Genomic DNA, 17,500 nt, shown 5'->3' on the forward strand with positions numbered 1-17,500 from the left:
TTCTTCTCTCCTTTATTCTCTCTCTTCTTCTCTCCTTTATCCTCTCTCTTCTTCTCTCCTTTATTCTCTCCTTTATTCTCTCCTTTATTCTCTCCTTTATTCTCTCCTTTATTCTCTCCTTTATTCTCTCTCTTCTTCTCTCCTTTATTCTCTCTCTTCTTCTCTCCTTTATCCTCTCCTTTATTCTCTCCTTTATCCTCTCTCTTCTTCTCTCCTTTATCCTCTCTCTTCTTCTCTCCTTTATTCTCTCTCTTCTTCTCTCCTTTATCCTCTCTCTTCTTCTCTCCTTTATCCTCTCTCTTCTTCTCTCCTTTATTCTCTCCTTTATCCTCTCTCTTCTTCTCTCCTTTATCCTCTCTCTTCTTCTCTCCTTTATTCTCTCTTCTTCTCTCCTTTATTCTCTCTTCTTCTCTCCTTTATTCTGTCTTCTTCTCTCCTTTATTCTCTCTCTTCTTCTCTCCTTTATTCTCTCTCTTCTTCTCTCCTTTATTCTCTCTCTTCTTCTCTCCTTTATCCTCTCTCTTCTTCTCTCCTTTATCCTCTCTCTTCTTCTCTCCTTTATCCTCTCTCTTCTTCTCTCCTTTATCCTCTCTCTTCTTCTCTCCTTTATCCTCTCTCTTCTTCTCTCCTTTATTCTCTCCTTTATTCTCTCCTTTATTATCTCCTTTATTCTCTCTTCTTCTCTCCTTTATTCTCTCCTTTATTCTCTCCTTTATTCTCTCTCTTCTTCTCTCCTTTATTCTCTCTCTTCTTCTCTCCTTTATTCTCTCCTTTATTCTCTCCTTTATCCTCTCCTTTATTCTCTCTCTTCTTCTCTCCTTTATTCTCTCTCTTCTTCTCTCCTTTATTCTCTCCTTTATTCTCTCCTTTATTCTCTCTCTTCTTCTCTCCTTTATTCTCTCCTTTCTTCTCTCCTTTATTCTCTCTCTTCTTCTCTCCTTTATTCTCTCTCTTCTTCTCTCCTTTATTCTCTCCTTTATTCTCTCCTTTATTCTCTCCTTTATCCTCTCCTTTATTCTCTCTCTTCTTGTGTTTTCTCGTGTTGCTGCAGCCGAAGAGTCTGGAGCACTTCCTGTCTCAGGAGGACGCTGGTCTTCTGGCTCATCTGAAGTCTTCCGGGTCTCTTCACTCGCTGCCGTACCGGCTCTGGTTCAGACGCTGCTTCGCCGGGTGTTTACCGGAGTCCAGCCTACAGAGGTACATCACACACACTCATCTGACACCAATATCATCACACACACTCATCTATGACACCAATAATCATCACACACACTCATCTGACACCAATATCATCACACACACTCATCTATGACACCAATATCATCACACACACTCATCTATGACACCAATAATCATCACACACACTCATCTGACACCAATATCATCACACACACTCATCTATGACACTAATATCATCACACACACTCATCTGACACCAATATCATCACACACACTCATCTATGACACCAATATCATCACACACACTCATCTATGACACTAATAATCATCACACACACTCATCTATGACACTAATATCATCACACACACTCATCTGACACCAATATCATCACACACACTCATCTATGACACCAATATCATCACACACACTCATCTATGACACTAATATCATCAAACACACTCATCTGACACCAATATCATCACACACACTCATCTATGACACCAATATCATCACACACACTCATCTATGACACCAATAATCATCACACACACTCATCTGACACCAATATCATCACACACACTCATCTATGACACCAATATCATCACACACACTCATCTATGACACCAATAATCATCACACACACTCATCTGACACCAATATCATCACACACACTCATCTATGACACTAATATCATCACACACACTCATCTGACACCAATATCATCACACACACTCATCTATGACACCAATATCATCACACACACTCATCTATGACACTAATAATCATCACACACACTCATCTATGACACTAATATCATCACACACACTCATCTGACACCAATATCATCACACACACTCATCTATGACACCAATATCATCACACACACTCATCTATGACACTAATATCATCAAACACACTCATCTGACACCAATATCATCACACACACTCATCTATGACACCAATATCATCACACACACTCATCTATGACACTAATAATCATCACACACACTCATCTATGACACTAATATCATCACACACACTCATCTATGACACTAATAATCATCACACACACTCATCTGACACCAATATCATCACACACACTCATCTATGACACTAATATCATCACACACACTCATCTGACACCAATATCATCACACACACTCATCTGACACCAATATCATCACACACACTCATCTATGACACTAATATCATCACACACACTCATCTGACACCAATATCATCACACACACTCATCCGACACCAATATCATCACACACACTCATCTATAACACTAATATCATCACACACACTCATCTGACACCAATATCATCACACACACTCATCTGACACCAATATCATCACACACACTCATCTATGACACCAATATCATCACACACACTCATCTATGACACTAATAATCATCACACACACTCATCTATGACACCAATATCATCACACACACTCATTTATGACACCAATAATCATCACACACACTCATCTGACACCAATATCATCACACACACTCATCTGACACCAATAATCATCACACACACTCATCTATGACACTAATATCATCACACACACTCATCTATGACACTAATATCATCACACACACTCATCTATGACACTAATAATCATCACACACACTCATCTATGACACCAATATCATCACACACACTCATCTGACACCAATATCCATCACACACACTCATTTATGACACCAATAATCATCACACACACTCATCTGACACCAATATCATCACACACACTCATCTATGACACCAATAATCATCACACACACTCATCTATAACACTAATATCATCACACACACTCATCTATGACACTAATATCCATCACACACACTCATTTATGACACCAATAATCATCACACACACTCATCTGACACCAATATCATCACACACACTCATTTATGACACTAATATCATCACACACACTCATCTGACACTAATATCATCACACACACTCATTTATGACACTAATATCATCACACACACTCATCTGACACTAATATCATCACACACACTCATCTGACACCAATATCATCAAACACACTCATCTGACACCAATATCATCACACACACTCATCTATGACACTAATATCATCACACACACTCATCTATGACACTAATATCATCACACACACTCATCTATGACACTAATAATCATCACACACACTCATCTATGACACCAATAATCATCACACACACTCATCTATGACACTAATAATCATCACACACACTCATCTATGACACTAATAATCATCACACACACTCATCTATGACACTAATATCATCACACACACTCATCTGACACCAATATCATCACACACACTCATCTATGACACCAATATCATCACACACACTCATCTATGACACTAATATCATCACACACACTCATCTATGACACTAATATCATCACACACACTCATTTATGACACCAATATCATCACACACACTCATCTATGACACTAATATCATCACACACACTCATTTATGACACCAATATCATCACACACACTCATCTATGACACCAATATCATCACACACACTCATTTATGACACTAATATCATCACACACACTCATTTATGACACCAATATCATCACACACACTCATCTGACACCAATATCATCACACACACTCATCTATGACACCAATATCATCACACACACTCATTTATGACACCAATATCATCACACACACTCATCTATGACACTAATATCATCACACACACTCATTTATGACACCAATATCATCACACACACTCATCTATGACACCAATATCATCACACACACTCATCTATGACACTAATATCATCACACACACTCATCTGACACCAATATCATCACACACTCATCTGACACCAATATCATCACACACACTCATCTATGACACTAATATCATCACACACACTCATCTATGACACTAATATCATCACACACACTCATCTATGACACAAATATCATCACACACACTCATTTATGACACCAATATCATCACACACACTCATCTTTGACACTAATATCATCACACACACTCATCTGACACCAATATCATCACACACTCATCTGACACCAATATCATCACACACACTCATCTGACACCAATATCATCACACACACTCATCTATGACACTAATATCATCACACACACTCATCTATGACACTAATATCATCACACACACTCATCTATGACACTAATATCATCACACACACTCATCTATGACACTAATATCATCACACACACTCATCTATGACACTAATATCATCACACAAACTCATCTGACACCAATATCCATCACACACACTCATTTATGACACCAATAATCATCACACACACTCATCTATGACATCAATAATCATCACACACACTCATTTATGACACCAATAATCATCACACACACTCATCTATGACATCAATAATCATCACACACACTCATTTATGACACCAATAATCATCACACACACTCATCTATGACACTAATAATCATCACACACACTCATTTATGACACCAATAATCATCACACACACTCATCTATGACACTAATAATCATCACACACACTCATCTATGACACTAATAATCATCACACACACTCATCTATAACACCAATATCATCACACACTCATCTATGACACTAATATCATCACACACACTCATCTATGACACTAATAATCATCACACACACTCATCTATGACACCAATATCATCACACACACTCATCTATGACACTAATAATCATCACACACACTCATCTATGACACCAATATCATCACACACACTCATTTATGTCACCAATAATCATCACACACACTCATCTGACACCAATATCATCACACACACTCATCTGACACCAATAATCATCACACACACTCATCTATGACACTAATATCATCACACACACTCATCTATGACACTAATATCATCACACACACTCATCTATGACACTAATAATCATCACACACACTCATCTATGACACCAATATCATCACACACACTCATCTGACACCAATATCCATCACACACACTCATTTATGACACCAATAATCATCACACACACTCATCTGACACCAATATCATCACACACACTCATCTATGACACCAATAATCATCACACACACTCATCTATAACACTAATATCATCACACACACTCATCTATGACACTAATATCCATCACACACACTCATTTATGACACCAATAATCATCACACACACTCATCTGACACCAATATCATCACACACACTCATCTATGACACTAATATCATCACACACACTCATCTATGACACTAATAATCATCACACACACTCATCTATGACACCAATATCATCACACACACTCATCTGACACCAATATCCATCACACACACTCATTTATGACACCAATAATCATCACACACACTCATCTATGACATCAATAATCATCACACACACTCATTTATGACACCAATAATCATCACACACTCATCTATGACACCAATAATCATCACACACACTCATTTATGACACCAATAATCATCACACACACTCATCTGACACCAATATCATCACACACTCATCTATGACACCAATAATCATCACACACACTCATCTATGACACCAATAATCATCACACACACTCATCTATGACACTAATATCATCACACACACTCATCTATGACACTAATAATCATCACACACACTCATCTATGACACTAATAATCATCACACACACTCATCTATGACACTAATAATCATCACACACACTCATCTATGACACTAATATCATCACACACACTCATCTATGACACTAATAATCATCACACACACTCATCTATGACACTAATAATCATCACACACACTCATCTATGACATCAATAATCATCACACACACTCATTTATGACACCAATAATCATCACACACTCATCTATGACACCAATAATCATCACACACACTCATTTATGACACCAATAATCATCACACACACTCATCTGACACCAATATCATCACACACTCATCTATGACACCAATAATCATCACACACACTCATCTATGACACTAATAATCATCACACACACTCATCTGACACCAATATCATCACACACACTCATCTATGACACCAATAATCATCACACACACTCATCTATGACACTAATAATCATCACACACACTCATCTATGACACTAATAATCATCACACACACTCATCTATGACACTAATAATCATCACACACACTCATCTATGACACTAATAATCATCACACACACTCATCTATGACACCAATATCATCACACACACTCATCTGACACCAATATCCATCACACACACTCATTTATGACACCAATAATCATCACACACACTCATCTATGACATCAATAATCATCACACACACTCATTTATGACACCAATAATCATCACACACTCATCTATGACACCAATAATCATCACACACACTCATTTATGACACCAATAATCATCACACACACTCATCTGACACCAATATCATCACACACTCATCTATGACACCAATAATCATCACACACACTCATCTATGACACTAATATCATCACACACACTCATCTGACACCAATATCCATCACACACACTCATTTATGACACCAATAATCATCACACACACTCATCTATGACATCAATAATCATCACACACACTCATTTATGACACCAATAATCATCACACACTCATCTATGACACCAATAATCATCACACACACTCATTTATGACACCAATAATCATCACACACACTCATCTGACACCAATATCATCACACACTCATCTATGACACCAATAATCATCACACACACTCATCTATGACACTAATAATCATCACACACACTCATCTGACACCAATATCATCACACACACTCATCTATGACACCAATAATCATCACACACACTCATCTATGACACTAATAATCATCACACACACTCATCTATGACACTAATATCATCACACACACTCATCTATGACACTAATAATCATCACACACACTCATCTATGACACTAATAATCATCACACACACTCATCTATGACACTAATAATCATCACACACACTCATCTATGACACTAATATCATCACACACACTCATCTATGACACTAATAATCATCACACACACTCATCTATGACATCAATAATCATCACACACACTCATTTATGACACCAATAATCATCACACACTCATCTATGACACCAATAATCATCACACACACTCATTTATGACACCAATAATCATCACACACACTCATCTGACACCAATATCATCACACACTCATCTATGACACCAATAATCATCACACACACTCATCTATGACACTAATAATCATCACACACACTCATCTGACACCAATATCATCACACACACTCATCTATGACACCAATAATCATCACACACACTCATCTGACACCAATATCATCACACACTCATCTATGACACTAATAATCATCACACACACTCATCTATGACACTAATAATCATCACACACACTCATCTATGACACTAATAATCATCACACACACTCATCTATGACACTAATAATCATCACACACACTCATCTATGACACTAATAATCATCACACACACTCATCTATGACACAATATCATCACACACACTCATCTGACACCAATATCCATCACACACACTCATTTATGACACCAATAATCATCACACACACTCATCTATGACATCAATAATCATCACACACACTCATTTATGACACCAATAATCATCACACACTCATCTATGACACCAATAATCATCACACACACTCATTTATGACACCAATAATCATCACACACACTCATCTATGACACCAATAATCATCACACACACTCATTTATGACACCAATAATCATCACACACACTCATCTGACACCAATATCATCACACACTCATCTATGACACCAATAATCATCACACACACTCATCTATGACACCAATAATCATCACACACACTCATCTGACACCAATATCATCACACACTCATCTATGACACCAATAATCATCACACACACTCATCTGACACCAATATCATCACACACTCATCTATGACACCAATAATCATCACACACACTCATCTATGACACTAATAATCATCACACACACTCATCTGACACCAATATCATCACACACACTCATCTATGACACCAATAATCATCACACACACTCATCTATGACACTAATATCATCACACACACTCATCTATGACACTAATAATCATCACACACACTCATCTATGACACTAATAATCATCACACACACTCATCTATGACACTAATATCATCACACACAATCATCTATGACACTAATAATCATCACACACACTCATCTATGACACTAATAATCATCACACACACTCATCTATGACACTAATATCATCACACACACTCATCTATGACACTAATAATCATCACACACACTCATCTATGACACTAATAATCATCACACACACTCATCTATGACACTAATAATCATCACACACACTCATCTATGACACTAATATCATCACACACACTCATCTATGACACTAATAATCATCACACACACTCATCTATGACACTAATAATCATCACACACACTCATCTATGACACTAATATCATCACACACAATCATCTATGACACTAATAATCATCACACACACTCATCTATGACACTAATAATCATCACACACACTCATCTATGACACCAATATCATCACACACACTCATCTATGACACCAATATCATCACACACACTCATCTATGACACTAATATCATCACACACACTCATCTGACACCAGTATCATCACACACACTCATCTGACACCAATATCATCACACACACTCATCTGACACCAGTATCATCACACACACTCATCTGACACCAATATCATCACACACTCATCTGACACCAATATCATCACACACACTCATTTATGACACTAATATCATCACACACACTCATCTATGACACTAATATCATCACACACACTCATCTATGACACTAATATCATCACACACACTCATCTATGACACCAATAATCATCACACACACATCTATGACACCAATAATCATCACACACACTCATCTATGACACTAATAATCATCACACACACTCATCTATGACACCAATATCATCACACACACTCATCTATGACACCAATAATCATCACACACACATCTATGACACTAATAATCATCACACACACTCATCTATGACACTAATATCATCACACACACTCATCTGACACCAATATCATCACACACACTCATCTATGACACCAATAATCATCACACACACTCATCTATGACACCAATAATCATCACACACACATCTATGACACCAATAATCATCACACACACATCTATGACACCAATAATCATCACACACACATCTATGACACCAATAATCATCACACACACTCATCTATAACACCAATAATCATCACACACACTCATCTATGACACTAATAATCATCACACACACTCATCTATAACACCAATAATCATCACACACACTCATCTATGACACCAATAATCATCACACACACTCATCTATGACACCAATAATCATCACACACACTCATCTATGACACTAATAATCATCACACACACTCATCTATGACACCAATAATCATCACACACACTCATCTATGACACCAATAATCATCACACACACATCTATGACACCAATAATCATCACACACACTCATCTATGACACTAATAATCATCACACACACTCATCTATGACACCAATAATCATCACACACACTCATCTATGACACCAATAATCATCACACACACTCATCTATGACACTAATAATCATCACACACACATCTATGACACCAATAATCATCACACACACTCATCTATGACACCAATAATCATCACACACACATCTATGACACCAATAATCATCACACACACTCATCTATGACACTAATAATCATCACACACACTCATCTATGACACTAATAATCATCACACACACTTATCTATGACACTAATAATCATCACACACACTCATCTATGACACTAATAATCATCACACACACTTATCTATGACACCAATAATCATCACACACACTCATCTATGACACTAATAATCATCACACACACTTATCTATGACACTAATAATCATCACACACACTCATCTATGACACCAATAATCATCACACACACTCATCTATGACACCAATAATCATCACACACACTCATCTATGACACCAATAATCATCACACACACTCATCTATAGCCGCGTTTCCACCGCGGGAACTTTCCCCAGGAACTAGGAACTTTGGGGTGGTACTCGGTGTGTTTACACCGCAGGAACCAGGGTCTAAACGAAGTTCCGGGTAAATATTTCCCCCTCCGAAAGTCCCTGCTGGCGAGGTAGTACTTTTTAAAAGTTCAGGAACTTTCGGGGGTAGGACTTGTGCGCTGAACATGCTGATTGGTTGTGTTCACGCCGCATTTTGACTGGATGACTCCACGCAGCATTCTATTTTAACCGGCATTTTAAAAAATCTATTGCGGTTCGTGGCTTCATGCATTAAGAGTTGTCTGTCTGCAAATATGGAATTTAATTAAAAATAAATAAAAAAACACAGCTGGACTGGACAGACGACGAGGTTCAGGCTTTATTAAGTGTATTGTAACAGGAAATTTTCTGCGCGTTCATCCTAGCCATCTCATGTCCGCAATACATCACAAACACAACTACAGCACAGCTTGAATCTCCTCCATACTTATTATAAATGTGGCGCTCAAAACTGATTACTGTCCGTTGCAGACTGGGAGGAGCAGACGCGCGCAGTTTATAATCTTCCCGGTACTTTAGACCGCGGTGTAAACGCAGAAAGCAACCGGTCTGGGGCAAAAAAAGTTCCTGGGAAAAAAGTTCCTGGGACAAATTGTTCCGGGTAATTTCGGTGGAAACGCGGCTTATGACACCAATAATCATCACACACACTCATCTGACACCAATATCATCACACACTCATCTATGACACCAATATCATCACACACACTCATCTGACACCAATATCATCACACACTCATCTGACACCAATATCATCACACACACTCATCTATGACACTAATATCATCACACACACTCATCTATGACACTAATATCATCACACACACTCATCTATGACACCAATAATCATCACACACACTCATCTGACACCAATATCATCACACACTCATCTGACACCAATATCATCACACACACTCATCTATGACACTAATATCATCACACACACTCATCTATGACACTAATATCATCACACACACTCATCTATGACACCAATAATCATCACACACACTCATCTATGACACCAATAATCATCACACACACTCATCTGACACCAATATCATCACACACTCATCTATGACACCAATATCATCACACACACTCATCTGACACCAATATCATCACACACTCATCTGACACCAATATCATCACACACACTCATCTATGACACCAATATCATCACACACACTCATCTGACACCAATATCATCACACACACTCATCTGACACCAATATCATCACACACACTCATCTATGACACCAATAATCATCACACACACTCATCTATGACACCAATAATCATCACACACACTCATCTATGACACCAATAATCATCACACACACTCATCTATGACACCAATAATCATCACACACACTCATCTGACACCAATATCATCACACACTCATCTATGACACCAATATCATCACACACACTCATCTGACACCAATATCATCACACACACTCATCTATGACACCAATAATCATCACACACACTCATCTGACACCAATAATCATCACACACACTCATCTATGACACTAATATCATCACACACACTCATCTATGACACCAATATCATCACACACACTCATCTATGACACTAATATCATCACACACACTCATCTATGACACCAATATCATCACACACACTCATCTATGACACTAATATCATCACACACACTCATCTATGACACCAATAATCATCACACACACTCATCTGACACCAATAATCATCACACACACTCATCTATGACACCAATAATCATCACACACACTCATCTGACACCAATAATCATCACACACACTCATCTATGACACTAATATCATCACACACACTCATCTATGACACCAATATCATCACACACACTCATCTATGACACTAATATCATCACACACACTCATCTATGACACCAATATCATCACACACACTCATCTATGACACTAATAATCATCACACACACTCATCTATGACACCAATAATCATCACACACACTCATCTATGACACTAATAATCATCACACACACTCATCTATGACACTAATAATCATCACACACACTCATCTATGACACCAATAATCATCACACACACTCATCTATGACACTAATAATCATCACACACTCATCTGACACCAATATCATCACACACACTCATTTATGACACTAATATCATCACACACACTCATCTATGACACTAATATCATCACACACACTCATCTATGACACTAATAATCATCACACACACTCATCTATGACACCAATAATCATCACACACACTCATCTATGACACCAATAATCATCACACACACTCATCTATGACACCAATAATCATCACACACACTCATCTATGACACTAATAATCATCACACACACTCATCTATGACACTAATAATCATCACACACACTCATCTATGACACCAATAATCATCACACACACTCATCTATGACACTAATAATCATCACACACACTCATCTGACACCAATATCATCACACACACTCATCTATGACACCAATAATCATCACACACACTCATCTATGACACCAATAATCATCACACACACTCATCTATGACACCAATAATCATCACACACACATCTATGACACTAATAATCATCACACACACTCATCTATGACACTAATAATCATCACACACACTCATCTATGACACCAATAATCATCACACACACTCATCTATGACACTAATAATCATCACACACACTCATCTATGACACTAATAATCATCACACACACTCATCTATGACACCAATAATCATCACACACACTCATCTATGACACCAATAATCATCACACACACTCATCTATGACACCAATAATCATCACACACACTCATCTATGACACCAATAATCATCACACACACTCATCTATGACACCAATAATCATCACACACACTCATCTATGACACCAATAATCATCACACACACTCATCTATGACACTAATATCATCACACACACTCATCTATGACACTAATATCATCACACACACTCATCTATGACACTAATAATCATCACACACACTCATCTATGACACTAATATCATCACACACACTCATCTATGACACTAATAATCATCACATGCATTTTTAATTGTGGTTCACTTACTTCTGTCAGTCAAGCATACTGTCACATGACCTCATCATGTCACATGAGTAGCATCCAGTTGTCATCTCTTATATAAGTAATTGTTGTTGTACAGAATGCAGAACAGTGTTTGGTTTGTTGTGATTGGCTGATTGGTTGACCCTGCTGTCGTGTGATTGGCCGGCAGGGTGTGGGATAAAGTGATCAGCGGCTCCTGTAAGATCCTGGTGTTTGTTGCCGTGGAGATTCTGCTCAGTTATAAGATCCTGCTGATGGGAATCAGTCACCCGGATGGAGTTTACAACTTCCTGTCTAACGTAAGCGCTTTAGATTATATGCAAACATGTATTAGTTTAAAGTGATGTTCTGGGTTCAGTTCATGTTAATTAATCTGTGACATAATGTCCTTTCACAGAACTACAGTTTTTTTTATTTCTTCTTTTAAATCCGCACAGTGCTCTCGTCATAGACTGCAGTTATTATGGGATATATAACTAAAACTGAAAAACCTTGAAATAAAATAAACGTTGAGTTAGCTGAAATTAAATATTGAAAAACTTTTTCAGCTACAGCAACATTTCTCATTTAAATGAACTAAAACTGAAATATATATTGATTTTCTTTTATTTTACAATATTTAAATATTTTTTGAATATTTTAAACATGAAAAAAAACTATAAAATTACAAAAACTTAAACTAGAATTAACAAAAAATACTGAAATAAAAATTATACATTTTCGTTTTTTTCAAAATAATTAAATATTATATTTCAAACATGACAAAAACACAACAAAATGTATAAAACTTAAACTAAAATTAACAAACAAATACTGAAATAAAAATTTATATATTTTGTATATTTTAAATGTATTATTTGAAAAATTTCATATTTTAACATATTCCAAACATGACAAAAACACAACAAAATTCATAAAACACAAACTAAAATGGACAAAAAAATACTGAAATAAAAATGTTTCATTTAAAAAATATATACATTTTAAATATTTAAAATATACATATACATAATTAAAAAAATTTAAATACATGACCATTTAATTATTTAAAAAAATGAAATATTAATAAAAACTATAATAGTATCTCAATACTAAAATAACACTGTATGTCCATTACAATAAATTATTTTAGAACTTTATTTATTATTATATGAACTGTTTTTCTAATAGAGGAACAAGGAATTATTTTTATTTTCCTCACTATATTATATTATTATATATATAGAACTTAAATTGAACCCAGAAAATCCCTGTTCTGTAATTGATCTTTTTGGCTGATGTTTATATGCATCCGCATTTAAAAATATTCTTAGCATAACAAAACACTTTTTTTTACAATTTTTAAATATTCTAAACATGAAAAACAATAAAATTACAAAAACGTAAACTAGAATTAACAAAAAATACTGAAATATAAAATTATAATTTTCTATCTTTTTCCAAATAATTAAATATTATATTTCAAACATGACAAATACACAAAAAAATGTATAAACTAAAATCAACAAATACTGAAATAAAATGTATATATTTTGTATATTTTAAAATATTTTTTTGAAATTTTTTATATTTTAACATATTCCAAACATGACAAAAACACAACAAAATTATATATATATAAAAGATATTTTAGAATTTTTTTAAATAATTAAATATTTTAAAATAAATGACAATTTAATTATAAAAAATATATAAAACATTTGAAATATTAATAAAAACTATGATAGTATCTCAATACTAAAATAACACTGTATGTCCATTACAAGGAATTATTTTATAACTTTATTTATTATTATATGAACTGTTTTTCTAATTGAGGAACAAGGAATTATTTTTTATTTTATTATTATATATATAGAACTTAAATTGAACCCAGAAAATCCCTGTTCTGTAATTGATCTTTTTGGCTGATGTTTATATGCATCCGCATTTAAAAATATTAACAAATAACAAAACAACAAAATTACAAAAATGTTATCTAAAATGAACAAAAAATACTTAAGTAAAATTTTATATATATATATTATTTTTTATTAAATATTTTAAAATACATGACCAAAAAAAATAAAAAATACTGAAATAAGAATTTATATTAAAAAAAACAATTATAATTAAATACATTTATTTATTTTTCTCACTGTATTAAATAACACTATGCCACAAATGATGTTTCTAGGCCTCATATTTCCCCCAGAATGCCGTGTTCTGTGTGTTGTTCAACAAGCGCTGCTGTGTGTGTGTGTGTGTGTGTGCCTCCAGCTGCCACAGGACAACACGGACGCCATCGTCACCAAAGCCATCGATCTGTGGCACAAGCACTGCGGGACGCCCATGCACGCGGTGTGAGGCCTCAGGAACTCACGCTCACAGATGTGTGTGTACTTCATCTTTTATTAGGTTCCTTCACATCAGAATCTGCACACATCATTCAGGAGTGACCGTACGTTACACACACACACTCGAGAGAGAGAACACGTCTGTGACGTCAGGCTTAAACTAGCAGACCCAAACCTTCTTTTCCTGGAACTCAAGCGTTCTGATCCTGAAAAGTGCTTCAAACTCTCAAAGTCCTTTAATGATCCACAGAAGAAATGATGAGTGGGAATAAATAAAGACAGAAATATACATACATTTTAGTTTTTTTTGATGACGATTGTTTCATTTAATGTCCAATGCCCTGCCAATGTGTTCAGTATCAAAGTCAGTTAAAAATATTTGTAAATAATATATGAACATAAAAATGTACAATAGTAGCATTTACAAACGCTCTCGTGTTGTGTAAACATTAGCTAATGTATTAATAACTAACAGTGAAAAGTCATAGTTAATAAAGTCATGTTAGTTCACAGTGCATTAATTAATGTTTACAAATACATTACATTTTTAAAAAATGTCTGGTAACAAATTACAATAAGGTTTCATTAATTTTCTTATCATTAGTTTCTTATCCATTAAATAATATTAACAGATACAACTTTTGATTTCAATTATGTATGAGTAAATGTTGAAATAATATTAATAAATGCTTTAAAAGTATTATTCAATGTTAGTTCATGTGAACTAGTGAAATCTTATTGTAAAGTGTTGCCAAATGTTGAAATTAATATTAATAGTAATAATAACAATTGTAGTTAACTAATGAAACCTTATTGTAAAGTGTTGCTGTCACAATGTGTGTGTTCATTGATACTAAAATACAAAGTGCAACGCTGATTATTGTGAGTTTCTTGAATGTTTTGGTTTTTATTTTGGCAACAGGACGCCCTGTAGTTTAAAGGGTGCGCCCTACACTCGATCACATGATCAAACGAGCACCGATGAGCGCATATTGAGACAAAAGAGAAAAATAAAGCCATAAATATACAGTCAGACAATCACATTATTGCTCTGTCCTGTTGCTCAGCACGAGCCTGTCGGCAACGTCTCCGCTGTGATTGGTCAGTTTTGTGGGCGTGACACAAGTTTGCTTTTATGCTATTGGTTAAAGAGGACCTATTATGCCTTTTGTCCATGTTCATCTTAAGTGTGTGTAATGTTGCTGTTTGAGCCTGAAAAACTCTCTATATGAGCGTCAGTGTTTCTGAACTCCTGAAACGCCTCCATTGTAGTCTCGAGTTTCTCCCGGGAACGAACACGTCACAATATTCCTCATTATAATAATTAATATGCAGAATAAAGGGGCGGGGCCTGGTTGAGTTAGTTAGTAGTGTGTTAAACTGGCGGTTATGGTAAGAGGCGGGACATTTCCCAAACACACTCGAAGCGCTCGACCAATCACAACACACTGATCCAGCCGACCAATCAGAGCACAGTGTGCTTTTCAGAAGGAGGGGCTTCATAGAGACAGGAAGTAAACAAGAGGGTTTCCCGTACAACAGCGTAAC

At 35.8% G+C, this 17,500-nt stretch overlaps 2 protein-coding genes across 8 annotated transcripts in view; one reads left to right on the forward strand and one right to left on the reverse strand.

Moving 5' to 3' along the window:
* The window catches only part of tbc1d7 (TBC1 domain family, member 7), a 23,516-nt gene extending 6,687 nt beyond the window's left edge, over positions 1–16,829 (forward strand). Inside the window, exons 6-8 of the mRNA XM_079584083.1 lie at positions 1,052–1,197; positions 13,786–13,915; positions 15,876–16,829. Of these exons, the coding sequence (XP_079440209.1) occupies positions 1,052–1,197; positions 13,786–13,915; positions 15,876–15,962 (363 nt within the window). The 3' untranslated portion in view covers positions 15,963–16,829. The remainder of the gene's footprint in view (positions 1–1,051; positions 1,198–13,785; positions 13,916–15,875) is intronic.
* Positions 16,830–16,978: 149 nt separating this feature from the next.
* phactr1 (phosphatase and actin regulator 1) overlaps positions 16,979–17,500 on the reverse strand; it is a gene marked incomplete at its 3' end in the record, with an annotated part of 30,875 nt that continues 30,353 nt past the window's right edge. For all 7 annotated transcript variants that reach the window (XM_079584075.1, XM_079584076.1, XM_079584074.1 and 4 more), the window contains exon 13: positions 16,979–17,500. This exon is cut by the window's right edge and continues 1,185 nt beyond it.

Source organism: Phoxinus phoxinus (genome assembly GCF_949152265.1).
Source record: "Phoxinus phoxinus genome assembly, chromosome: 16".
NCBI lineage: Eukaryota > Metazoa > Chordata > Actinopteri > Cypriniformes > Leuciscidae > Phoxinus > Phoxinus phoxinus.